The following is a 27,123-nucleotide window of genomic DNA, read 5'->3' on the forward strand; positions in this document are numbered from 1 at the left end:
ACACATTATCAAGGGCAAAGCTGTCCTGGCACTGTTCATAAGGGAAAAAAGACAAACAAAATGAACAATGCTGGGGGATGGGGACCAAGAATTAGAATAGAGAATTTTCATATTTTCATCTAAATTTCTCTTTTTTCTATTGAACATATAATGATATTGATATTTTCTCGATATATGCGATATATTGGTCTTTGGTATATGGGATTGACAAGTCAAACTCCCAACATGCATATATACAATAAGATGGTAAAGTTAATAGATTAATATATGTGGAATTTTGATAGGAGCATTTTAATGCGACATTTTAAATGTTATTTCCTCATATTTACTTAGTTATTTCCTTAAATAAATCCTTCTTTTTTAAGAAAGTTTCTATTTTTAGGAATTGTAATAAAAGTTTCTATTTTTAGGTCCCATGGAGCAAATGGAGCTGAAATGAGCATAAAGGAGAAAGAGAAGCAAGAAAAAGTTGGAAATAGCTAAGGCAAGACACAAGGGCTGCAAAATTGAGCTGAAATGAAGTTTTCCTGGTCCAACCAGGAAATCCTGTTCAAAATAGGAAACTTTGTCAAAGCAAGACTCCTGAGTCAACTAGGAAGCACGGAAAAAAAAATGAAGAAAAATTGCTAAAAGAGAGGAGTCCTGAAGGCACTAGGACACCATGTGGCTTGAAGAAGACTCAAGAGAGCTCAAGATTCTTCTAGAACACTTGTGAATTTCGGCAAATAAAGAGACCTAAGTATACTAGGGTTTCTTGGACACAAAAGGAGTGAATTTTAAGTGAAATGATTGTTTTTGCCGTGAGATATATAAGGGGGTATAAAAAGTGACGTTTTGGGACTAAAAATATGTCCAGATACATTCCTGGAGAATTTCAAGGGATTACAACAAGCAGAAAGGTTGAAAATAGGTCCAGATACATTCCTTGATGTCCACATTCATTCTTGGCCGAAATTGATGAGATAAATCAGAAATTATTTATTTAAATTAAGCAAAAATATAATCTCCCTTAAATCAAGGTGTTAAATTGGAGGCTTCTCATTGGTTGGATGACATAGCAAAGCTAACGTGGCATTAATTGATTGGTTGAAGCTGTGTGACATGAGCAGATAATTCCTAGGAAAATAAAAGAAGAATCCAGAACCTTGAGCCGTCCCCTATATATAGCCTCATGCTTTAGACCACTTCACACATCAATTCTTTCATTCTTTTCAACATCAGAAAAATTCTCTCCATTCTCTAGTCTTCAAAAGCTCTGCGTCTCAACCAAGGAGGAGGAGAAGTCATGCAATACATCAAGATTCTAGCCGTCATCCACCCTTGTGTCGTCCCTAGAAGATTGCTTGCTTTCAAGGATCTTCAAGTTCTTCGTCTCAAGGCTTTGTCATTCATCTTTCACGATGTATTTCATACTTTCTTTTGTTTTCCTTTGTTTGATTCGTAGAGTTATGAATTCTAGCTAGTTAACATAATGTTAAGGGCAAAGTTTAAAGCCCGTTTATATGTTTTGAAATAAAGTTGTGATTTCTATATGTTGATTTCTATGTTGCTTATGTGAGATAGCTTGATTGATTTTGGATTATAGAAAACTTTTATATGTATGTGTTCTTTGGTGGCCAACTTAGGATATATGCATGTAATTGGAGCTAGATTTAGGTAAACAATTCACGTAATAGTTTTGTAAACCTAAATCATAAGTAGTAAAGGCTTTGGACAAAAGTCGAAATCAATTGAAGAGGATTGCAAGCAGATGAACTTATTCATACTAGGTTGTGCACTCAAGTTGATATCCTTTCTGTATGCTTATAGCGTTGAACATGTCTTGATTAGCTAACTTTTTAGACTTTGATTGCATGTTATTTAGGTGCTTTCACTTAGAATGATTAATTAAGGAAAATAAAAAATGGGAAATCGTTTGCTTTTAACGTTTCACATGATCAACTTCTCTCTCATGACTTAGATGATCAACTATAGGAATTATAATTGAATTCGATCATATGAATTTGGTTTTAATCTTTGTACCTAACGTCCACCCCATCTTGTATATATTTTTTATATGTTTGTGTTATTTCTTTTCAATTTTCGATTGCTTTATCCTAAACCCACCTTTTTCGTTAACTTGTATATATTCTTGTTTTATTTTTGTAAATTATGCTTATAATAATTCTTTATTTGTTTTACAATTACAGGTGTACCCTCAATCCCCGGTTTGAACGATCCCTATTTACCGCATACTAACGATGACATTTTTCCGGGTTAAATTGCGCGCTTGTTTTTAGCGTATCAAATTTTGACATTAATGAACCTCTTAACCAAGCATTGTCATATCTAATAATTTTAAGACAACTAGTAAAATAAACTTCTGAGCACAATATCATGCAAAGAAGCAAAAGCAGCCTCATAAAGATGGTTCTAAGAGAGCATGTGATGAAAGTAGATATTCACCTTTTCTTCACTCAATATATGGATTCATAACAATATTTATTTTTCACTAGATTTCTTCAATGAGTGTTTCTATTGGGACCTCTAAATTTGATCACTTGACCTCACTTTATTATGAATTATTAAATGACATATATAATCTCCTATAAAATGACTATTAAGGACAATAATTATACCAAAAAATATTATATGTTTTAGGGAATCGAGATTTGAGAGAGAAATTGTTGTGCTTTCATTGATAATAGGGTCTCTTTATATAGAGGATTACAAGGCATAGAATCAGATTTGTACAAGGAAAGGTAATCATACATTGTGACAGGACCCGCCCCGAATTTCGCCCTGAAATCCGAGGTGGCCCTGCGGGGCCCACCTTAGAGATAACTCTACCGGGAACTGGTCGAGTCACCACTAAAGTGGACTACCCAAAACAGTAACCCACGATAGGTCAGAGCCAAACAAAGAAGTGCGGAAGCAATTCATCAACTATGCCTCGAACCATGTACGCCCGACCTCAACTAATAGCGCCTGCAAACTGGGCATTTGAAACCGAAGGGCCCAGGGAAAAGTACACGAAAAACGTTAGAGTGAGTGGACAAAAATAAACAATTTAAAAGAAAAAGGATTTCATACTTTCCCACACTTATTCCTTTTAAAAACACGATGCATGCAACATTTAAGAAAAACACATTTAGCTTTAAATCCAAGGATTTCAAAACGATAAACCGACTAGCCTCGCTAGTCAAAACATTCGAAAATCATGTATCGTAAACCGAAATCTCGTTTCTCAAGAAAATAAGACCAGCCCCGCTGGTTACGATAACATCGAAATCCACAATTCTCGTGAAAACATACCAGCCCCGCTGGTTACGAAAATAACGGACTAGCCCCGCTAGTCAAGTCACGAAAAAGTATGGGGAAGAAGTTATCACCATACAAGAAGGGAGCCTCCCAGGCTCGGGTCGGAGTGTCCCACACTCTGGAGCATCCCATGCTCTGCTCTTACTCACCCACAAACACATAGTAAGCAGGGAGGAGTACTAATAGGCTAGCTAGCAATAAATATAACGACCCAGGTATGGTGGGTTAAAATCCATCTGAAAACTCGAAAATCAATAAGGCTTCCCCATCATCTCACGAGAAAATACATATGCCAATGACGTGACCCCGCACGCCAAAAATATTCTCGAAATCATAAACCAAATCTGAAATCATCAACAAGACATTCCAAATGCCAAATTCCATCGAAATCCCATTTCGAAAAATATTCAAAATTCTCAATATCGACGAAAAGAAATGTATTATAAATTTCCGGAAATCACCTCGGAAAATAATTCGTCGAAAATCACTTAAATCACAAGTTCAAATCCGAGCGGATAAAACTCACGTTCCAAAAATCATGATGGAAAATCCAAGCAATATTCCAAAACCGAAATCATATCCGAAACTAAAATAATATGATAATTAATAAAACATTAATTCGAAAAATAAATGCATGCATCAATATTCAAAAACAAACGTCCACTCACAGTACTATTGGCGACCACACAAACGAGTTCCTTCATCTAGCCATAGCTCGCAACAACGTCCTGTTCACAAGTACATTTCCATAAACGACAATTCGAATAAATAATTACGAACCTAAACGAAACCCGAAAATCCCTATCTTCACTACTTCTCAAATTCAACCCAAATCTCTTCCACAACACCAATTCCTCAATCAACATATTCCACAACGAAAACGAGGAAAATCCGACGGCCGGATTTCCAACAATTCCATCACAAAACACCGAACTTCGAAAAATCACAAACAATTCCAAACTCCTCCAAAATTCACCAAACTTCATATACAAGCTCTACAACATATATACAATTTAATGGACTAAAAACTGGAATTAAATCACTGCTCAACACACCTCCACGCGCCACCAACAGTGGCGGCGCGTGGGCCCCACGCGCCGGCGGCCACCACCTCCGATGGCCACCAAACTTGGACAGTAGCATCTACTCAACACACTCAACCATTCATTCAACTACAACAAGTGCCAATTTTACCTGAAAGAGCTCCATTTCGGCCGGTGAACACAAGCCCAGAAATTCCTCAAGAACCCTAAAATTTCAATTCATCAATTCGACATTTACACAACAAATCGTGACACAAGGCCATAGGGGAAATGATCAGTGATGAAAACCGAACCTTCGATGCCAATTTCGTGGCCGGAAACGGCCGGAATCGCCGGAAATCGACGAAACTCTCCAACTACTACAGTGGACTTCACGGCTCAATTCCGAGCTCCACCGGTCGAGCCACCGCAAAACACCACCCCAGGCGTGACAAGGGAGAGGAGGCGAGCCTGCCGGTGCCCGGATTCCGTCGTGGGTCGGCCGGAGAAGGAAGAAACCGGAGGAAGAAGAAATCGGGCCGAAGAGGAGAAAGGGTCGGGGGAGAAGAGAGAGAGAGAGCCGGTAAGTTTCCAAAAATGGAAACTTACCACAGTAAATTGGCTATTTATAGAAACTTACCATGAACAGTAACCATGAACAGTAACTTTACTATTTCGCTTATAACTTTCGCATACGAGCTCCGATTTTTACGTACCACATATCCACGCGCTCGGTTTAACGTCCCCTACAACTTCCATGAAGAACATTTTCTCAAATTTTGACCCGAACAAAAAGTCGACTTTTAGGGCCACTAAAAGTACTAAACCGAAAGTAAAAGTGAAAGTAAAGGTCGTTTACCGTCCAAATGACTAGTAAACGGGTAAATTTGGGTTCGGGACGTAACACATTGATTGGATATCTCTAAGATTCTCCGAGATTATCTATAATTCTAACCCTATTTCAACTAGAGCAAGTAACCTCGAGTTTGGGCCAGACACAAAATCTGGATTTACTTGAACACTCCCCCTTGTGTCGCCCAAATGTGGTGTTCCTCTCGTTGCCTCATTAAAAACCTTGCCGAGTAACAAAAACCCTGTGGGACAAAAATAACCTTGGTCGAAGGGAAAAAGAAGCAACACACCCTTCACGTTTCGATCCACATGTAGACATCTCCCCCTGATGTCTGCGTCTCCCCCAGATGACTACGATCATGGGAGTTCGGTAACTTCCGCAAGCCAATGCTTGCAACATGTTTCTCGAACGTGGATTTGGGCAATGACTTAGTAAACAAGTCTGCAACATTGTGCTCAGATCGAACCTAGTTCACTCTGATCTTTAGGAGCTTCTGTTGTTGCTGATTGTAGAAGAACTTGGGCGATATGTGCTTGGAATTGTCGCTTTTGATGTAGCCTTGCTTCATTTGTTCAATTCAAGCAGCATTATCCTCATAAATGCTGGTAGGCTCATCTGTGGTAGACTTCAGATCACAATCGCTTCAAACATGCGTAACTATGGATCTAAGCCATATACATTCACGAACTGCTTCATGAAGAGCAATAATCTCTGCATGGTTCTAAGAAGTAATGACTAGTGTCTGTTTAGTAGACCTCCAAGATATCGCATTCTTACCCATGGTGAATACATAACCAGTTTGGGAACGACCTTTGTGTGGGTCAGAGAGGTACCTAGCATCAGCAAAACCTTCCAAAACACTTACGTCGTTTTGGGATGGGGAAAGAGAACGCAGACCACTGTTAGTGGCGTTCCTGGCATATGATGGGTCCGAATCCATCGTCTCTCTGTAGGGATAGAACAAGCCCATATCAATCGTACCACTTAGGTGTCGAATGATATCTTTAACACTAGTCCAATGATATCTTTAACACTAGTCCAATGGCGTCGTATTGGCGTAAAGCTATATCTAGCTAACAAGTTCACAACGAAAGAGATGTCTGGTCATGTGCATTGAGCTAAGTACAACAATGCGCCTATTGCACTTAGGTAGGGCACTTCTGCCTCTAGCACATCTTCGTCGTCATCTTTTGGACTAAATGGATTCTACTTTGGATCAAGACTACGGACGACCATTGGGGTGCTTGAAGGCTTAACTTTATCAGAATTGAAATGCCTAAGCATCTTTTGGGTATAAGCTTATTGGTGAATCAGAATACCATCTTCACGGTGCTCAAGTTCCAAACCGAGGCAAAACCGTGTTTTCCCAAGATCTTTCATCTCAAACTCGGATTTCAAGTGTTCAGCGGTTTCCCTTAATTCTTTAAGGGTGCCAATTATGTTCATGTCATCGACATACACCGCTACTATTGCAAATCCGGAACTTGTTCTTTTTTTTTAACACACATGGGCATAGGTCATTGTTAACATATCTCATCCCAATCAAGTAGTCACTTAGACGGTTATACCACATCCGTCCGGATGGCTTTAATCCATATAGTGAGCGTTTCAACCTTATTGTAAACGCGCTCCGTGGTTTAGAGCCACTTGACTTGGGTAATTGAAGTCCATCTGGAACCTTCATGTAAATCTCTTTATCTAGATCCCATATAGATAGCAGTAACCACATCCATGAGCTACATGTTCAGTTTTTCAGAAACTACCAAATTAACAAGGTAGCGGAACGTAATAACATCCATTACGGGAGAATATATCTCCTCGTAGTCGATTCCAAGGCGTTGTGAGAAGCCTTGCGCCACAAGGCAAGCTTTGTACCTTACAATCTTGTTTCTCTCAATACGCTTTCTAACGAATACCCATTTATGACCAACTGGTTTGGTGTTGGGCGGTATTGGCACAACTTGCCCAAATACCTATCTTCGCTAGAGAATTAAGTTCTGCCTGGATTGCATCTTTCCATTTTGGCCAATCAGCTCAACGTTGGCATTCACCAATAGAGCGTGGTTCAATGTCATCAGTCTCAATAATCTCACGCGCTACAGAGTACGTGAATACATCATCAATGATGATGGAGTTTCATTCCCACGTCCCATGTACACTAGTGTAGTTTACAGAGATCTCTACGTTCTCAGGGATAGGCTCTGACATTGAGGTGTCCCCCAATGATGTCACTTGGACATAACCATAATCCGGAACATTCTCATGGGACGGATTCTGAGTATCGATGATCAAAGGATTTGTTTGTGCCTCATTCGTCCTCTTTTTAGGGCGAGTATCCTTCAAACCAATCGACCTACCGCACTTTCTTGCGGGACCTGTGGCCATAGACGCCACATCATTGCCAATATGGGCAGTGGCGCCATCTCTTGGTACCTCAGGAGCGGCGTTACGTCCAGTATTTGGGACGTCAATCCTTGCAGGCACGTTTGCAGCAGGTATATGTGATCTCATCAGTTTAGCAACATCAGAAAATGCATCAGGCAGAGTGTCTGCTACATTCTGGAGCTCGATAGTCACACTTCAAGTTTGGACTGTGCGGTACGGGGATCGAGATGAGACATAGTGGGGACAGACCACGATAATTCCTGTCATTCATGTTGAACATATGTGTTCTTATCTCCCTCGAACGACAGGAAGACTGTCTCATCAAAGTGACAATCCGCAAATCTAGCGGTAAAGAGATCATTTGTCAAAGGTTCAAGGTAGCAGACGATAGTTGGAGATTCATATCCAACATATATGCTCATTCGTCTCTGTGGACCTATCTTAGTACACTGTGGAGGTGTAATAGGCACATAAATGGCACACCCAAAAATGCGTAAGTGCGAGATATCTGGCTCGTACCCAGTCACTAGCTGTAACGCAGAATACGGTTGGGTGGCAGTGGGTTGTAGACGAATTAGCGTCGCTGCGTGCAATGTTGCATATCCCCAAGCGAAAATAAGGAGATTGGTGTGCATAACCAATGTTCGTGCTATCATTTGTAGTCGTTTGATAACGGCTTCCACAAGACCATTTTGGTTATGGACATGAGGAACTGGATGCTCTACGTCAATCCCCAGTGACATGCAATAGTCATCGAACGTTTTCAATGTAAACTCTCCAGCATTATCAAGTCGAATTGACTTAATCGGATGGTTCGGGTAGTGAGCCTGTAGACAGATAATTTGGGCTAGGAGTTTAGCATATGCAGCATTTCGAGTAGATAACAGCGCGACATATGACCAGCGTGTCGACACATCAACCAATACCATAAAGTATTTAAAAGGTCCGCAAGATGGTTGAATTGGTCCACAGATATCCCCTTGGATTCTCTGTAAGAACGGAATGAGTCTTTTTGGATCCTTTACGTAGAACGGTCTCGGTCCTAATATCCCTAAGGAACAGGCTTTGCAAAATGAGCGAGGGGCCTTAGAAGCAACCAATGAGGATTTTGGTTGGGCCTGAGCGTCTGAAGCGCTATTCGAAGCAAAATTTGTGACTACATCACCCATCATGGCTTTGGAACCATGGGAAGTGGCATCCATGGTGCCATGGCCATGGAGAAAGCCATTTATGGTGTTGTCAAGGGGGACAGAGGCGGCTGCAGCGGCGGTCACACTAAGTCAGGGAATCAATCTTTGATTCTTGCTTCGTTTTGCTCGAAAGAATGGATGTCTGTGTGAAGTCTTTAATATACAGATCATCATATCACGACCAGGATGTCCTAGTCGGCCATGCCAAAGCCAATATGTGTCAGAATCCAAGAGATCTTCTCTTATCACATTATTGGATTCAATAGGTCGAATTGTAGTGACATAAAGTCCACTAGATTGACACATAAGCTTCTCTAAGATGTGCTTTCATCCGCAATCATTAGAGGTAATGCAAATGAACTCTTTTCCATTCTCAGTATGTGTTTCCGCATGGAATCTGTTAGCTCTGATATCTTTAAAGCTCAATAAGGTTTGATTTGCCTTAGGAGCGTAGAGAGCTTTTGCGACATTAATCAAGGTGCCATTTGGCAAAAGGAATTGGGCCATTCCATGTCCTTGAACTAAACCTAATGGCCCAGCCATCGTAGTCATAGAGGAATATGTAGGCAACATCTCCAAGAATAATTGCCTATGGCGGAGAATGGTGTGTATAGTCGCACTATCCGCAAGACATTGCAGTTCTCCAGAATCTATTCCTAAAAATAAAAAGCTCGTAATTAAAAAGGAGTCATAATGTAAAGAACTCAACTTTTATTAATAAGCCAAACATAATTACATCACTGTCTCTTTAGCCAAAGAAAATCTAATCCAATAAACTAGCTAATGCAAAACAATGGCATTCGTCTAACTTCTTTCGGTAACTCCAAAGAAAATGTGACCAGGTGAGTAGAGAGATATCGGTGGAGCAAGGCACGCTTAAGTACCACTAATCTCAAAACCTTCCTAGACATCACACTTACTTTGGATGAGCCTACTTTGAAGAAAGACTAAACCATTGACATTCACTACAAAAATAATATGGCAATTTCCTACATCTCTTGGAAAATAAAAAGACTTAATCAAAATCGCCAGTTTCTTGGCCCTTGAAATCTTCCACCCTAAAAGCGAGATCGTCATCTTGATCTTCTTGCTCCATGTAATGTGCTTCCCTTGCTTCACGATACGTCTGCAACATTCTGGGATACTCTACATGCTTTAGCCCAATGTCTGGATGCTCCACATCGAAGACAAGCATCATTATGGTCAGGCTCCCTTGATCGAGGCACTTTAAGGGCGCGTTGAGGACAACTTCTTTCCTTAGATGCGTCACTACCATAGCTAGAGGCTTGGCCTCTCTCTCTCTTCACACGTTGACCTCCACGGTTCCGTGTACGCCTATCTTGGCGGTTACCTTCCTCTTTGGGGTGAGAGTATTGACCAGAACGTCCAGAATTATCCCTACTCTTAGGGTTTCTCTCCTTGCGTCCTCTATTGGGGGCGCGACTATAATTAGACTCCAGAATAGACTTGGTTCCCACGGGTCTAGAGTTATAGTTCTTCACAAGGATATTGTTGTGCTTCTCAGCTATGTTCATGGCGCCAATAAGCTCATGAAACCTTGTGATGTGTCCTGCATTTACATCGATCTGATAATTCTTTGCAATCATCAATGCAGAGACAAAGAAGGTAGAGAGATTCTTCTCGATCAACATTGTATCAGTGATGGTCTTGCCACAGAACTCCATCAAAGACTTGATACGAAGAGCTTCCGAATTGTAGTCAAGTACCGACTTGAAGTTATAGAAGCGGAGGCTATACCATCTCACTTCTAAATCTGGAAGCATGGAGTCACGAACGTTGCCAAACCACTGCTCGAGTTCTACCCATAGCTTTCTAGGGTCCTCCTCATTGAGGTACTCATTCTGGAGCGCGTCATTCATGTGCCTTGTCATGAGAATTATGGCTTTAGCTTCATTGGCCTCTCTCGTAGCTCTATTATCTTCATAAGCGGCAGCTTGTTAAGGAGTAAGCACGTTCTGACTTGGCTCTTGGATCGTATCTAGAATCTCATCAGCCTTAAGATGCTGGCGAACATCACAGACTCACTTGTGGTATCATGCTCATGTTGTCTCTAGTGGAACAAAGTTCAACTTGTTCAGGTTACTCATCTTGAAAAACAACAAAAGATTAGGGTTAGTTTCGGAGCGAAAAAATCTACCACGAAAACTATAAAAATTTCTGAGCGTAGTCGCTTCCAAGAAATTATGGATTTTTTAGAATAGTCGCTTCCAAGAAATTCGATTCCATGAGGGATTGGATTAGATCGAAAAAATGATGTGTTTGTGGTCGATCATAACTTCTCAACAAACTCTAAGTTTGGAAGACTCTACAAGCTCCAAGCTTTGAGTGAGCACGAACCCCCACAGTTCGGCTTTTTGGTCTCCCCTATGAAAAAGAAAGGGGGGTAGAAGAAGGGAGGTTGCAAGTCCCCGAGAAAAAGAATAAAAACTTCAAAAATGGGAACTTTTAGTAAAAATTACCTCGAAATAGTCGTTGGAGGTGGCCGGAAAATTACCTCCGAAATTTGGCCGAAAAAAGTAGTCGGAGGTTGCCAGAAGGTCGCCAGAGCTGACGTGTCAGTGGGCCTGCTACCTCTTTTTTTTTCTTTTTTTTTCTGCCAATTGGGCTTCTGGGCTGCGGGCCTCCTTCTCTCTTGAGCTAGGTGGGCTGGAACGAAAGGGTTGAGGCAGAGATAGAGGACAGGCGGCAGTTCAAAGGGTGCAGCTCGTTCTTGTGGCCGGTTCGGGGACTACGGCTGGTTCAGGGAAAAAAATTTCGGTTCCCGGAATCTGGAATCAAGGCGCTGATGGTGGCGAAATATGGTTGTCGGAGGCGGACTGGAAGAATGCAAACCAGGCAGGGGAGGTCGTGCTTCTTTTGAGGGCCAGTTCAGTATTTTTCCGGCCGGTTCTGGGGGTGGAGCCGCCTATTCTGGATTCCTGGGATTGGGGCTTCAATATATGCGGCGATGGTTGCTAGGGTTTGAAGGCTACGATTTTAGAGTTTCAGGGTTAAGGATTCGTGCTGATAACGTGTTTTAGGGAATCGAGATTTGAGAGATAAATTGCTATGCTTTCATTTATATAGAGGATTACAAAGCATAGAATCAGAGTTGTACAAGGAAAGGTAATCATACATTGATTAGATATCTCTAAGATTCTCCGAGATTATCTCTAATTCTAACCATATTTCAACTAGTAGAGCAAGTAACCTCGAGTTTGGACCAGACATAAAATCTGAATTTACTTGAACATTATATTTATTTTCGCTATATTTTCCAATTCAATAATATTATTGCATTCTTAAATATTTTCCTTATCTATTTTCATTTTCCAATTTCACTACATACTCATTAAAGCATTTATATATATTTAGTAAGAATTAAAACTATGCTTAAGATCATGTGACATAAAAATTTCTAATCATACATGTTGAACGCATATTGATGAGGGAGAACAAAAGAAAAAAAAAAGCTAGAAATTAAAAAACAACTTAAAAAACTATTGAATAATTAATCATGAGGTACAGAAAATAGAGAAAAAAAAAACATTAAGAAAAAGAAAAGCTAAAAACATGATATTTCTTTTTATTAGATAAGAGATTTATGTTGTCTGATTAATGAATGGACATGTAAATAAATAATTGAAATGGCTAAAGTTTTTTTTATTTTAAAGATAATAGTTTGTTTGAAAATTATATATATATGAGTGAGGTTATTTGAGGAACTTGAGTGAGGCCGGTTTAGTATTTGAAAAGTTTAATAGGAGGTGTAAAAAGCATAGGAGGTCAAGTGAGTAAATTTTGAGGTCCCAATAGGAAAACTCTTCTTCAATATAAAGAAGGGAGAATGAAACCACTGCAAGTGGCCTAGTGGTTCTTGCCTAGTTGGGTGTGCTCCCCAACCTAGGTTCGAACCCCAAAGCTGTCAAAGTGGCCAGGCACTGTGCTACAATGCACAGTTGGAGCATTTCACATGCGCCGAAGGGAGCCTAAAGCCTAGGAAGCCTTTGGGTTCCCCTTGACAAAGTCAAAAAAAAAAAAAAAAAAAAAAAAGGGAGAATGAAATTCACACTTCTGAATTTGCAATCCACACTCCTTTTATTTTTTTTATTCAAATTCTTACAAGAATAAATAATATAAGTACAAATTTCACTCCCATAAATAATTGAATCAAACTGCTGAGTTTAGGGAACGGAAAGCTTGTTGTTTCTTTGGATTTGGATTTGAGTACATTTCTCTCCTCTCCATATTCTTAGCTTTGGCTGCAACAAGGGCCAACGGCCCAACGCAACTGCAATTTTTTTTTTGGTTGGATTGGAAGGGAAATTTCAATTATAACTTGCAGTAATACAATGGGGTTGAATGTGTCTCATTTCTTGAATATAGGTAAGGAGAAAGATAGTAACCCCCCTGAATTTAACATTCAATAATGCATCATTCCATAAAATATTATCCAGCTAAGAAGTGCCAGATTCTATCCAATAGACAGGTTGTTTCAATGGTAGTGCAGCAGCACGAGCTACAGAATGAGCATAGCATTGCAAATTCCAGGAGTTTTAGGTAATTGGAAAGAAATAAACTATTCTTATTTCCAAGAGAAAGAAACTATTCTTATTTCCAACAGAAGCATTAAAAAAAAAACAAAAACAAAAAGGAATAGCAGCTGTGTATATGTATATGCATCTATTTCTATTAGAATGTCAAAGACTGCATGTAACAAGAAATTTAAATTGAATTATTACCTTAAGAATGCTACTCTACATTCCCCAACTCCAAAAGAAAAAAGAATGATAACTTAAAACAGGTCCTAAACACTAAGAAATAGATTAACACTCACTCCATCACATAAAAAAGATGAAGTTACTACATTGTAACATAAGCATTTCACAATGTAGCACCTTCATTCTTTTATATGTGCCAAATTACAGCTAGTTTTCCAGCTTCAGTAATGAAGTAGGATAAAGATAGGTGTTTGGGCGAGTTTGAACAGAACATGAGCACTAGAATGAATTAATCTCATTTTCTTGATTCCATTATAATTACATCACTGACCTTCACATTTCACCTCTAATCTCAGTAAATGAGCATTTTAGGATCATTGACTCAACAAGTTCAGTCAATCTATCATATGACAAGCATTTACTGAGAAAAATTTATCCAGCAAAACCTGAGAAGTAAACATTGAGACATGGTAAGGTGAACCAGTTATCGTACAAAGATCAGATTAACTAGGGGTTAACCCATATCATATCCATACTCAACTATGCATTGAGTTGAAATGTACTACTTAAACTGTGTTTATCTTGCGTTTCAAATTCATAGCACTTAGATAAATGTATAATGAAACAATTAATCAACATATGATCTTTACCCAAAAAAAAGAAGAAAAAATCAGCACAGAATATCTGTATTTTATAACTGATATGTTTGACCTTTCTATGTTTCTATCACTTGTAAGACTAGCCAAATTTGGAAAATCTGAACTCAAACTTGTGCTAACATATGTGCATACTTGTCTAAGCCGTAAACAACAAAAGTCCATTTATTACTAACCAAAATACAGAATAAAATGTCAGGCACACAAATCGTGCCCTATACTGGAACTGGTCACATTCTCATTTCTACATTTTCCACAAGTTACAATATCCCACACTAGTGCCACCGTTTAAAACTATATTGGTGCTGTCTACCAATAAGTTGGTATTTCATCTCAATGTACAACCATGAATCAACAAATATTAAGTAAATAGGCCAGCTACATGTAACGAAGCATTTTAGTAAGTAACTCATATCCAATAATGTACTATGATGCCCTTTCTAAGCATGTAAAAAGAGAGAGCACAAGGCTACCTTCCATATATCCATTTTGGCTGTTCAAATTACTATTGAACTTATCATGTTAATATAAGAACATAACATACAAACTAAAATCCTGAAACAGAGGAAGCATTTGTGTATACATTTGACTGAAAAATGTCTCCATAACCCAAGGGGGGCAAAGAAAAGGAAAACGTCATATCTGATATTTGCTGATATTCAATGTTTCCACAAGTCCACACTACAATGTGTTGAACCATTTTTACAGGTACTGATAACGATGGTTTGATGCAAACGAAACAACAACGCTTTTGTTTAAAAGAAGAGTGTTTCTCAACTTTTACCAAAAGTTCCCATAATACCGTTTTGAGTTATATACAATTAAATATATGAACATTATCATAATCAACAACTAACCACAAAATAAAATAAAATAATTTTTTCCTATTTTCTCTCTCTGCAGATAATCCTTTTCAACTACCTGCTCTTATATTTAAAACATAATATTCATTTTAACTGTATCACAGATAGTGTGTGGCTTTGATCAAGTGTCATTTAATTTCTACTTGCATATATCTGCACCGAATGCAACTCACATCTGACCACATTCTCCCTAAAATGTGTTATAAGAAAAATGAAATATTCACAAGAAACAAATGCAACTAGAACAGAGGTTAACAATGAACAAATAAAACACTCTACTTTCCTCATACAAGATAACTTCATAATAATCAAAAAATTTAAAAGCTTGTATATAGATTAAGAGGAAGACTACCTTTCACTCGAAAACAAGCAGTTATGCAAGACGATTTGGAACTACTGTGTCCTCTTGTCACTAACAGAATTAACTCGAGCTGCAGAACCCCCCTTTGAATTTTTTATTTCTTGACCAATAGGAAAAAGAAACGGTTGATCTGATGCCTTCCTTTTTAAATCATCATTGAAACCACTACTATCCAAATTCTTCTTCTTCATGTTATCATCAATGCCAGTGTAGTCCAATTTCTGCAATATACTTGGAACCATCATATTACCATCCTTGGTAAACTTGTTCCCCATTTCTATGTCGAATTTCTCCTTGGAACTGATGAAGCCTCTTTCACTCTCTGAAGCGATGGATCCCATTGCAGTATCATCATCTTTTAGAACCCATGCTCGGAAATTTACCATTGATGGTGGAATCCTGGAGCAGAACACTTCTTTTAAGTTTCCCAGTATCCCCTTAGTGTACGGGTTTTCGTTCTTATCATAGCGGTAACGAAAGTTCTCATATGTTGTCTGTGAAAAAGTAGTGGTCAAAATTAAAAAAGAATCTATACCTAGATTGGAAGGTTGGCTAGATATTCAACATTAGTCTGTTAGGCAATGTAAAAAAGTAGGTGTAAAAGCTATACCCGGAGTTGAATATTCCATATGAGCTATATTTTCAAGTAGGCATAAAATGTAAAATGAAATTTCAACTACAAAAATACAACTAGAAATGGACAATACACTAAACTAGGATGATGTAATTTGTTTCATTGGTTTACCACTACTCACGACTCATGAGAACATAAGTTTTTTAGCTACGGCAGTGCACAAAGGTTTAGTGAAAAAATTATTTTGAGTTTAATTGCAGTAATTAGAAAATCAAGCTTGCTTCATTCCACTTAGAAGGCCTCAGCCTTCACTGGCTCAAGTGGGCAAAGACAGTGGTGGAGCCATCAACATGGGAGGAATGTGTGCACGCATTAATGGCAAGGGTGTTACAATCTACCCCCTTAGACCTTGGCATCCTCGCAAGGAATGGAGTCACATGGTTTGTTTTTCTCAAGCTGGACAACCTATCTCATCAATCAATGCTTCAAACAAAACCATCTTCCAGAGTATGGGTCTGTTTATTTCCCTAAATCTATACTATAATTAGAAAGGTGGAACTGTTAAGTGGAAGGAAGACAGTTGTTCACAAGGGGACTGGTGGTAATATGAACAAGGAGGATATATATCACACACACACATACACATATGTGGCATTCATATGAAAACAGCAGTACATTTTCACTTAGCTCAAGAAATAACCAGAATTCATTAGATTGGTTAATTAGTAGATTCCCCATACTATGATGGCATACTATAAAATGATGTAGCATTATCAGTACTATGTGTAATGTCTAGGTTAGACCAAGCTTATCTTATGAAACTTATCTGTAGCTTCTAAGTCTAATCCTAAGGCTATATCTTTTAAATCTCCTTTTGTATCTGTAATGGAATCTTATTTCACTCCTGCATTTTTTAAGCTATCTACTTAGACCTATGATAAATCATACTATTCCCTTTTCACACGGCTCAATTATTTAAAGCCAGGTAAATGCATTAGACATACAGTTTTTGCAAAATAATGCAAAACTGATCTTCCAATCAAAAAGGAGAAAAAGAAACTCAAAGCATGCCCCCTATTCTGGTGGACAACATTTTATATGTATGGAACACAATATTGAAACAACCAACCCAAATGCACATACAAGTAAATTATATGTCATCTTAGATTTATACATGAGAAGGAAAGAGATCACACTCAGTTTATACACCAAAAGAAAATTCCATTATCGACAGATGAATACTAAGAACACAAATATGAACAAGAGCAAAAGGGTACCTGGTTGGTGCAGATTAGATAGACATGGAAAACTGTAAGCCCCCCAACAAACCAGACAGCTATGAAGCAATATACTATCAGAATAACTGATACGACATCATGTGACATGGCCCTCCATAGATTGCCCCCTTTTTGAAGAAGGTTGATCCAGGAAAACACAAAGACATATATGCAGAGCAAGGTTGATGATGAAATAAACAAGATGAAAAATGGATAGTTACGCTGCAAGCACAAGAATATGAAAAAAGTAATTTAGTTTGGTGATAATAAACTAAGATAATTCTTCTAATTAAAACGCTTAACCAACTGATTCGCCATGTCAAACACCCAAAGACATCTAAATTTACTTTATGCACATATATGCTCCCTTAAATTTAGATGTCTATATAAGCTCACTTAATTATGGACTCTTGACAAATTTTCAGTCAATTATATCCAAGTGAGCCTATATTGATGTCTAAGTGCGCCTATATTGATGATCCTAGACCTACGTGAACCTATATTGATTTATAAGTGAGCCTTTATAGATGTCTATATTATATGATCACTTGGATACAAATGTCTATATAAATTAACAGAAGCACCTAAAAATTCAGTATAAATCCAAAATTAACTGACAAATAAACTTTTAGGAGGTTTTGGTTCAATATATATACATACATATATAACATAGTAAAGTACTTTTGGATCACAAATTTCAGCTGTCAACCACATAACTATAATTGGTTCACATATATCAGAGATACTTTAAAAGTAGTTTACATGCAGTAAAACTCCATATTAGTAATCAAAAGCATTCTCAAGACTTCATCATTTCACTTCCGTTTGTAGGTTTGGGGATGCAAATGAGCAAAATGTAATATTTTGGGAATAGTATCGGGTGGAGGAACAGCAATCCGTAACCTTTTTCTTCAGTTCAAAAGACTTTTGCGGTTTCACAATATTTCTGTTGTAGAAAATATAGTTTTGGTTCCATCTAGGCTGGATGAATCGTATAGGGTAGAAGCTGGAGCGTACAGGTATCTTCTCTTGTGACAATTAAGGAGTAACTCTTATCTTCCCTTTTCTAGCCCTTCTTGCAAATATGCAAAGATAAAGTACCTCCTAAGTCTCAAGGAACCGGTACTAGCTTGGATAAGTATTGCTCATGGAAAGATGAATACTTGTGAATTGTGATTCTGTTCAGAGGAGAAGGCCATTGAAATGCCCATGCCCATATTGGTGTTTGATGTGTAAAGAGGTTGCAGATCATGTGCTCCTCCTTATGGAAGAAATTAGTTATAGGGCTAATGTCAGATGGGATGTTTAAGCTTCTTGAAGAACCTCGTTGTATGAGATATAAGTTCTATTGGGAGAAGGAAGAAAATAAATAAATAAATTATGGATTTGGGAACTTCTGCTATGATAGAAAGCAATAACAGAACCTTTGAGGGAGCTAGGGATGATGGTATAGACCACTTGTGGGATAGCATTCGGTACTTGGCCTCGCTTTTAGGCATCAAACTCCGATAGTTATTTGTAGGCTATATTTGTGTATTGGAAAGCTGTTGTGCTTTAGTTTTTGTGTCCTCTGTTTCATTGTATTAAATTTATGATCATATGGGTTCTTAGATGTTTTCTTTAGATGTTAGGATTTTTTTGAGGCATTTTGTTGAATCTAAATTATAGTAAGGGTTTTTGTTGGTTAAGGGCATTAGCTTTCTGCAAAGAGCATAGGGATTTGTTCTCATACGTGACTTTTGAAACCTTCCAGGTTCATTCAGATTCTTTTAGAACTCAATAGTATTCTTTACCATAAAAGATGTATAAGTTTGGTCCAGGAAGTGTTTCGATACATTTAAATAACCCATTATGCCATCACATTACTCCCGAGTGTCAAGCCCTGAGACACAATTGTCTTCTCCCTACCTGGTGTTTTATTCACTCTCCTATTAACCTGAAATACACTATCATCATGTTGACTTTTTATATACAAAACTTAATACCTTTTTGCAAGGCAAGGCAGTGCTTGTAATGGAAATGCAAGAAATATAATTGGTTTCTACACAAGGGACTCATAAAATAGTAATTCTAGCAACTGAAAAAGGCAAATGAGGAGTGCCAGAATTTGGAAATGTAATGAAATGCACATGAAATAGGGGAGTATTAAGTGAAGTGTAAGCAAGTTGCAAGTTTATATGTATGTATGTATTACGTATATATAGTTGGTAGTGGTAAAGTGACTTACTAATCCAATACACTGACCAACCCATGGACAGTGGTGATCAAACTTCTGAACACAGTTGTTGCAGATGGAACAATGAGAGGCGCGTGGTGGGCGATATAACAAACAGGTATCACAAAACTTGACCTTCACTGTATGGCCATTGACCGGGACATCTTTAATTCGGGGAATTTTCATACTAGAGCCTTTGTTATTGACCCATTCCATTGATGGGGTAAAGGTATCGGAAGCCTCATCCGATTCAAGTGATGTTGAATTCCTCGGAATTATACCAGGATCTCTACCAGACGTGAGGAAGAGAAAAGTAAAATCCTGTATAGTAATTGGTAAGAATATATTTGAACTAGGGAAGCAAGAAAAGAAAGAAAGAAAGGAAGAAAGAACGAATTCGATTCAATTTACCAACCAAAACAGTGAGAATCAGGCCTGCAGTGAATACGGGATAGCTATAACCTGCTTCATGTCCTTTGATGGTAACAAGCATTCTTATGCAGAATGTGAGTGCGGGACATCCGATCAAAAAGCTAGTTAGATACAGTGATGCGCCATCGTGACCAAACACTAATCTTCCGCCACATAAGAATTTCTACCATCCACCATAGTCAAATTCATTGAATAAAAAATAATTGCATTCAATCAATGAAATAAACAAATAAATAAATAAAAGATTGATCCTTACATTGTTACCCTTCCAGACTCGGTAGAGCCTTTCTTGGTTGGACTTGGGAGGTTCGTCAATGGAGGAGGAAGAATCACAGACTTGGCTCTTTTTCCTGCCCAACATGGTCATCATAATAATAAAAATTTATTGTTTTTGATATGAAGAATTTGGATTCCCAAACACCGCTGCATGAATCAACCAATCATTTTGGTTTTGGTGGGTGGTGTGGGGGGGAGAGGTGAAGCGAATGATATGAGATTGATAACGCACAGAGAAGAGATGGATGCTCAATTCACATCTCCATCATCCTCCTCCCCTCTCTTTCTCTCTCTCGCTCGGCGTCTCTCTCTGTTTTGGAGGTTTTTTTTTTTTTTTTGTTACAATCTGTCTAATGTGATATGTTTGGGAGGGATCGAAACACAGCTGCCCTGCCCGCAAACCCGTTAATTCCCTTGGGGGGATGGATTCTGAACAATCGTTCACAATCCAACTTTCCAAATTCTACCGCCTTTTTCGCTACCAAACCAATATTTTGTTTACAATTACACCCTTCCTACCATAAACCTATACATTCTCTTCTTTTGTTTTCTTGCTGCAAAATAACAACCCTACATCCTCAATACTGACAATACACACTCTACTCTTTCGTAAAATTGACAGTATCCTTTTAAAGGAAAAAAAGAAACACAATAACCAACTGTAAATGAGGATTAGCCCCGATGCCAGTTCTCGAGTGGCGTCGATGGTACAACCTCATCAGCCTTTAAGTTATCTTAAGATTTTGAAAATGACTTTGACAAAAACATATATATAAAAATATACTATCTTTCCACATGCATAATTGTTGTATCATGTTAGTCTAACAGTTAGTACATACGTGTTGCATTTTAAGTATTGCCCTACAATGGTTTAACTTTCGCTTTGGAGCAAATTTTTTGAATTTGAGGTTTTCTTTTGTTGCTTCTGTAAATTATTTTTATTTTTTTAAAGCAAGGTCAAGACCAGCTCTTTGTCCTACCTTGAAAGTTTATTAGATGAAAAAAAACATTACAAAAAAGGCTTGGGGACAAAACCAATCCAAGCCTTTGAGAAGAACAACGAGAACAAAACATATAGAAGATTCTAGAAGCTTCCCCAGAAGCATTATATTTCTGGAACATTCCAGAAAGTACCATACCAAAGACCATAAAACCATAGTGCTATCAAGTGGTAGAAGCTAGTGAACCCGTCACCTACAGCGGAAAGTTGGTCGTGCTTCAAGGTCTCGACCAAAAGTTGGAGCTAGGAACTGAGGAAGAACATTCCATGTGTGCTTCCCATCATTCAAAGCGCCGTAATTGGCCAAAACATCCGCCGGGGCATTTACCTTCACGGAAAATATGGGTGACCCGAAGACTAAAATGTCGTGCCAAAACCAAACTATTTAGCCACGTGGTACGCAATCTCCAAGGCACCAGTGCAGGAGACTGAACAAACCGCACCACCACCGCCAAATCTGTTTCAATCCACAAGAAGTGCCATTCTCTTAACCTTGCCACATGAATGGCCTCCAAGAAAGTCAAAACTTCTACATCTAGGGTGTTGGGGACCTGAACTCGGGCTGCAAAGGCATGCACAAAAGCCCCGTCATGATCACGAACAATGCCTCTGTACCCTGCATGCTCCAAGTCACGGAACGAGCCATCCGTGTTGACTTTAATCCAAGGGAGCTACAGAGGCCTCCAAACAACCAAGTGAAATTAACTTGGGAGCAGTGGGTCTAAGTTGGGAGAGCCCTAAGAATCCAAACATAAAGACACTAGAAGGGGATGTAAAAGAGACAAACACAAGCCCGACAGACTCTTTCAAAGACACCACAAAGAAGTGCTTTAATCTTTGAAAAGAAAACTTGCCCCCCCCCTTCATGCTTCAATCGATTCCGCTCAGACCATAAACACCATGGTCAGAGCAGCTTAGAGGAGTTAGTGAGTCTAGAAACAACCTCCATGGAGAAGAGCCCATGCAATGTAGACTGAGGAGGAATTATCAACCTGAACATTTGAAAACACCAACCTCGAAGATTCGAAGTAACCCTGCAATCCCAAAAAAGATGTTGCCAAGTCTCACAACCATGACCACAAAGAAGGCACTGAGAGCATAAGGAAAACCCTCTCCGCTGCAACCTATCATTTGTTAAAATTCTCCGCTTCAACAAGACGAAATCTGTCATGAAGGAACCTAGATGAAGGAGAAGCCTTGGAAACCATTTCCCAAGCTCTTTTAAGAAGCAAAGCCCGATTCAAGACAAATAGATTCTTTAGATTCAGACCCCCACTGTCCTTAGGCACACAAACACTATCCCATGCATGAAACCAAAGCAGCTCCACTTTTCAACAGATCCCCACTCCAAAAAAAGTTCTGAATCCAACCTTGCACTTTCTTGAGTAGAGAACAAGGTCACGGGTAGACTTGAAAACTATAGATTAAAAGATTCTGAACAGCCGATTCAATAAGTTGTAACCTTCTCGCTTGCGAGAGAAGCCGTCCCTTCCAAGAACTTAACTTGTTGCACACCTTGTCTGCAATTGGCCTTAAAAGACACTCTTTGGAGCCCCAATAAAAATTAGAACCGCCAAATAGTTAAACGGCAAAGAGCCTATCTTAACCCCAAGAAAGTTAGTGATAATAATGGACTATCTTGGAACTGCATACTTACCGAGGAACAACAGAGACTTGTTGGTGCATAAAAATTCGGGAGAGTGATTACCCAACATAAATCTCTCTCCTTCAATCTTCGAGAAGCCTAGACGCATCCATCTTGCAATCGATTATGGGGAGAAGGAACCTGCAAAACAGAAAAATACTCCGACGCCCAAGTAAATATCAATTCGAGAAGAATATAAAATGAAATTAAAGAAATTGGATTGATACTTGTTACCCTTCTTTTTCCCCTCCCCACTTTTCTCCATAAGCTTGTCAATTTATAGTCATTGATTCCTTGATCCTTACTTCATGGTTCTTGGCCCTCACTCCACGTTGGTAGTGGGAGGAGTAGTGTTTGCACGTTCTCCACCACCTGATCAGTTTTTACTGTCTTTCACTTTAGCAAGTTGTTAGTCACTTTTGGGCTTTGATCAGTGGGCTTGGTTTAATGGGTGGGAGCCCAAAGCCAAAATTTTACACCCCCATAATGCCCCCTTTTTCCCTTTCCGTACGAGCTCCGAGTGCAGGAAGGAAAAACAATCGATACTTAAATAGAAATAAATTGTTAGTCCATAAGGATAGATAATAGCAACAACAACGTACTCCATGTGTCAAGTAAAAAATTAAACAAAATTTATCAAACGTACACAAGAATAGTTAACGGCAAAATTAAGATAAAGGGTGAGGATTCAAACAGCATTTTTAAGGGCCTGTGCCTGTTTAACGTCGCGAGGACAACCCTTTTAAAGTCCGGGGACTGTGCCTGTTTAACGTCGCGAGGACAACTCTTTTAAAGTCCGGGGACTGTGCCTGTTTAACGTCGCGAGGACAACCCTTTTAAAGTCCGGAGACTGCCTGTTTAACGTCGCGAGGACAACCCTTTTAAAGTCCGGAGACTGCCTGTTTAACGTCGCGAGGACAACCCTTTTAAATTCCGGAGACTGTGCATGTTTAACGTCGCGAGGACAACCCTTTTAAAGCCCGGAGACTGTTTCTTTAACGTCCCGAGGACAACACATTTAAAGTCCGGAGACTCTCGGTATGCCGCCTCCGAGGAGGACACAACACTGAAAATCATGTTAGCAAACATATGCAATAACAAGATAGTTATTACAAACTTTATATAATGCAATAATCTTATCCGTAAATAAACAAGTTTTTCAACTCCCTTTAATACCTTGCTTTGATTTTGGCTTCAACCCCGTCGAAATGATATTGCCCCCGGCCTTGACCTTGGTAGCTTTAGTGAACACCATTGAGTAGAGAGCCGTTTGAAAAACGTGGTGACAGCACTAGACCATATAGATTTCATTAACACACAATGTCATATATATACATTTATGTCCTTTTGAATGGCATAAATAATCAATAACAGCACACAAAAGATGCACTGGGCCCGGTCAGTACCAAATCAAATTTTGCAAATACTTACTCCATATTAAGAATATAATTAGCATTGATTTGAGCAGTACCTTTAAATCAATTAATCAATGAGAAGCATATAAGATGTCAAGTTACCTCCACCGTACAATAAGCAAAGAACCCTAACTCACTCACTGAGAAAAGAAAGATATTTCAAGCCTAAGAAGCATAAATGATTGACATTTGAAGGTATAAATCTCATTACTCCATAAATGATTTTGGTTTAGTCTAACAAACATAAACGTATACTGACACGCTTTGAGCAAGCGCATAATTTAACCCTATAAATATCATTAGTAGTATAAGCAAGTAGGGATCGTTCTATTCCGGGGATTGAGGGTACACCTGTCATTGTCAAACAATTAAACAATTAAAATTAAAACAAAGTATAATATTCACAAAGATATTCACAAGTATAAACATTATTTACGAAAAAGGGGGGATTTTGTTTTGATTTTCGAAAAATTAACTAAGTTAAGAAAACAAATAAAACACAAAAACATAAAAACACGAATGGAATGAGAGAACAAAGATCAAAACCGAAACTATGATTAAAATCGATTCAAACCCTAATATTGTTCATCTAAGTCATGAGAAAGGAGTTGATCATGTGAAACATTCGAAAGTAAATGATTTCCCATATTTTACTTTTCAATGCTAATTAACCTACGCGAAAGCACCTAGATTAATCCTATCAAACATGTAATCAAACCCTAGAAAGCTAGTCAATCATGACATGTTTAACGCATTAGACATAGAGAAAGGCTATCAACTCAAGTGTACAACTTAGTATGGAAAAGTCCACCTAATTGCAATCCTCGTCAATTAAATTCGATCTTTGTACGTACAAAACCTTTACTACTTTGATTCAAGTTTACACAAAACAAAAAGTTGATTCATGTTCTTAAACCTAGCAACATTCATATCAAAACCCTAAGTGTTTCGAACCACATAAGATTAAAATACAAAAGATATCTATAACGCAAATTTAATTAAACAAACTCACATAAGCAACTCTCGAATTACAATATATGAATCTGAAAATTCTCAATTAATCATAAAAATTCCAGAAATTAACAATTGTTCAAACATATATGTCAACTAGAGCAAAACCAACGAAATACAAACAAAGGTTACAAAGTAGAGGTTGAATTACACCGTGGATGGAGGATGATGATGGGTGAATAACGATGGAATCCTTTGAAACTCGAAAGCAAGCTTCAAAGGTGGATGGTGGATGATTAGATCACGGCTTCTTCTTCTCTTCCTTGGCCTTGCTTGAACTTCGTGGCTTGCTCTAGAGGATGAAGAAACTCACAGCTATGCTAAGGAACTTTTCTGATTTTTTTCTAAAGTTAAAACGTCAAAAGAGAGGAACTTTTGACGTTGAGAAAGAGAGAGTATATATAGGGGACGCATGTCTTGGTCTCCAAGCCGTGTAAACCTTTAATAAATCCATGGAATTAATCTGAAAATTCCACATAGTTTCCTCCAATGATATCTTGCCAAGTAAGCCCTATGATGTGGTCCAACCAATCACAAAACTCCATTTTAATTCCCTAATATATAGTTGCCGAATTTCCATGGATATATTCTGATTTTATACTTTAAATTCGGCCAAAACTCCTCTAGGGAATTTAGGGATGAACCTAGACGCATTTTGAGCTTTTTCTTGTTGTCCACACTTCTTCTTTCCTTAAAACTCTCCCTATTTCTTCTCCCAACGTTTTCTTCTTGATTTTTCTTGATTCTCACGTTGTTCTCTCTCTCTTTGCATGGCAAAGACTCTTAAGTCTCCCAAAAATCTCTCCCTTGCATCACAAAACCCTAATTCCATGGGCTTTTGTCCATTGTCGAAAATCCACAAAGGTCTTGAGAGTTTTTGGGCCTTCTTGCGTCACCTCCTTGCCATGTCAATGTCATCTTCTAATGTCTTCAATAAGCTTCTCATCATCATAATACTTCAATATTTTCGATCACACTTCATGGATGGCCTAGGAGTCGTTTCCTTTCTTGGACAGGATTTCCTGGTTGAAACAGGAAAACTTCTTTTCTTCATTTCTGTTCATTTGTGCATCCTCTAGTGGCTTGTCTTTGTTCCCTCCAACGTTCTCTAGCTCCTTTTTCCATTTATGAGCTCATTTCAGCTCATTTATTTCAAGTACCTGAAAATAGAAACTGTTAATGAAAAATAGAAACTTTCCTAAAATGAAAAATGGCAACATTCCTAAACTAAAAATGGAAACTTTTCAAAAATGAAAAATAGAAACTACAAAATAGAAACTTTTTACAAATAGGAACTTTCCCAATCAAGAATGGAAACTTTCCTAAACAGAGTTTTATTAAGGAAATAACGCAGAAAATGTAGGGAAATGCAGTTAAAACGTCGCATTAAAATGCTCCTATCATATACTTGTCTGGTCTATAAGATGGTTCACGCTATACTGGCCTGAGAAGACTGCCCTGAAAGTGTAATCCAGGAAATTACAGAAAGATGTAACAGAAAATGCAAATCAACATCAAGAAATGAAAATAACTAATTAAACAGGTCTTCCTTTCAGCCAATATGTGCACTACATGAAATAATTAACATCACATAGCAAAGGGACGATACATCCGACTAATCCAGCTATGACCATGCAATTGTAACCATATCAGGTAAAGGCAACCAGGAATCTAATACTAGTTCAAGTATGATCGCATTTCAAGAACAAAGCATTTCCTGAGATCAAACAGTAAAACCCGTCGGAAACAAAAACCAACAACAGTTTATTTAACTCTCACTTGAATTTTACCACAGCTGCAACGTCACAATCACTCACTCGTTAACCTCAGGCTTCCCAAACAAATATCAATCCAAAACATGGTGTTATAATCCAACGTATAAACATGGGCTATAAAAATTAGTTGAAAACTGGAAGATTAAATAAGA

The 27,123-nt window shown here is 38.4% G+C and overlaps 1 protein-coding gene and 1 long non-coding RNA gene across 2 annotated transcripts; both read right to left on the reverse strand.

The window, feature by feature from the left end:
• Nucleotides 1-2,650: 2,650 nt before the first annotated feature.
• Nucleotides 2,651-4,133, reverse strand: LOC133720098 (uncharacterized). The gene is made up of 2 exons (XR_009851683.1): nucleotides 3,969-4,133; nucleotides 2,651-2,974 (listed from the first exon to the last, which is right to left on the reverse strand). It is a non-coding gene; the product is annotated as an uncharacterized LOC133720098 (long non-coding RNA).
• Nucleotides 4,134-13,729: 9,596 nt separating this feature from the next.
• Nucleotides 13,730-20,503, reverse strand: LOC133720048 (probable protein S-acyltransferase 1). Its single transcript, XM_062146240.1, has 6 exons — nucleotides 20,106-20,503; nucleotides 19,833-20,012; nucleotides 19,430-19,738; nucleotides 17,203-17,424; nucleotides 15,343-15,845; nucleotides 13,730-13,917 (listed from the first exon to the last, which is right to left on the reverse strand). The coding sequence occupies exons 1-5, from the start codon at nucleotides 20,217-20,219 to the stop codon at nucleotides 15,384-15,386; spliced, it is 1,287 nt and encodes a 428-aa protein (XP_062002224.1). The 5' UTR covers nucleotides 20,220-20,503; the 3' UTR covers nucleotides 13,730-13,917; nucleotides 15,343-15,383.
• Nucleotides 20,504-27,123: the final 6,620 nt, after the last annotated feature.

Source organism: Rosa rugosa, chromosome 7 (assembly GCF_958449725.1).
Source record: "Rosa rugosa chromosome 7, drRosRugo1.1, whole genome shotgun sequence".
Classification (NCBI taxonomy): Eukaryota; Viridiplantae; Streptophyta; class Magnoliopsida; order Rosales; family Rosaceae; genus Rosa; species Rosa rugosa.

Excerpts from the sequence above, each read along its gene's own strand:
- LOC133720048 (XM_062146240.1), bottom strand. The coding sequence starts at position 20,219 with ATGATGACCATGTTGGGCAGGAAAAAGAGCCAAGTCTGTGATTCTTCC. Across the intron at positions 19,739-19,832 it reads GCCTGATTCTCACTGTTTTG|GATTTTACTTTTCTCTTCCT; the intron begins GTTGGTAAATTG and ends ATTACTATACAG. Across the intron at positions 17,425-19,429 it reads TTGGTCAGTGTATTGGATTA|CGTAACTATCCATTTTTCAT; the intron begins GTAAGTCACTTT and ends TTGTGCTTGCAG.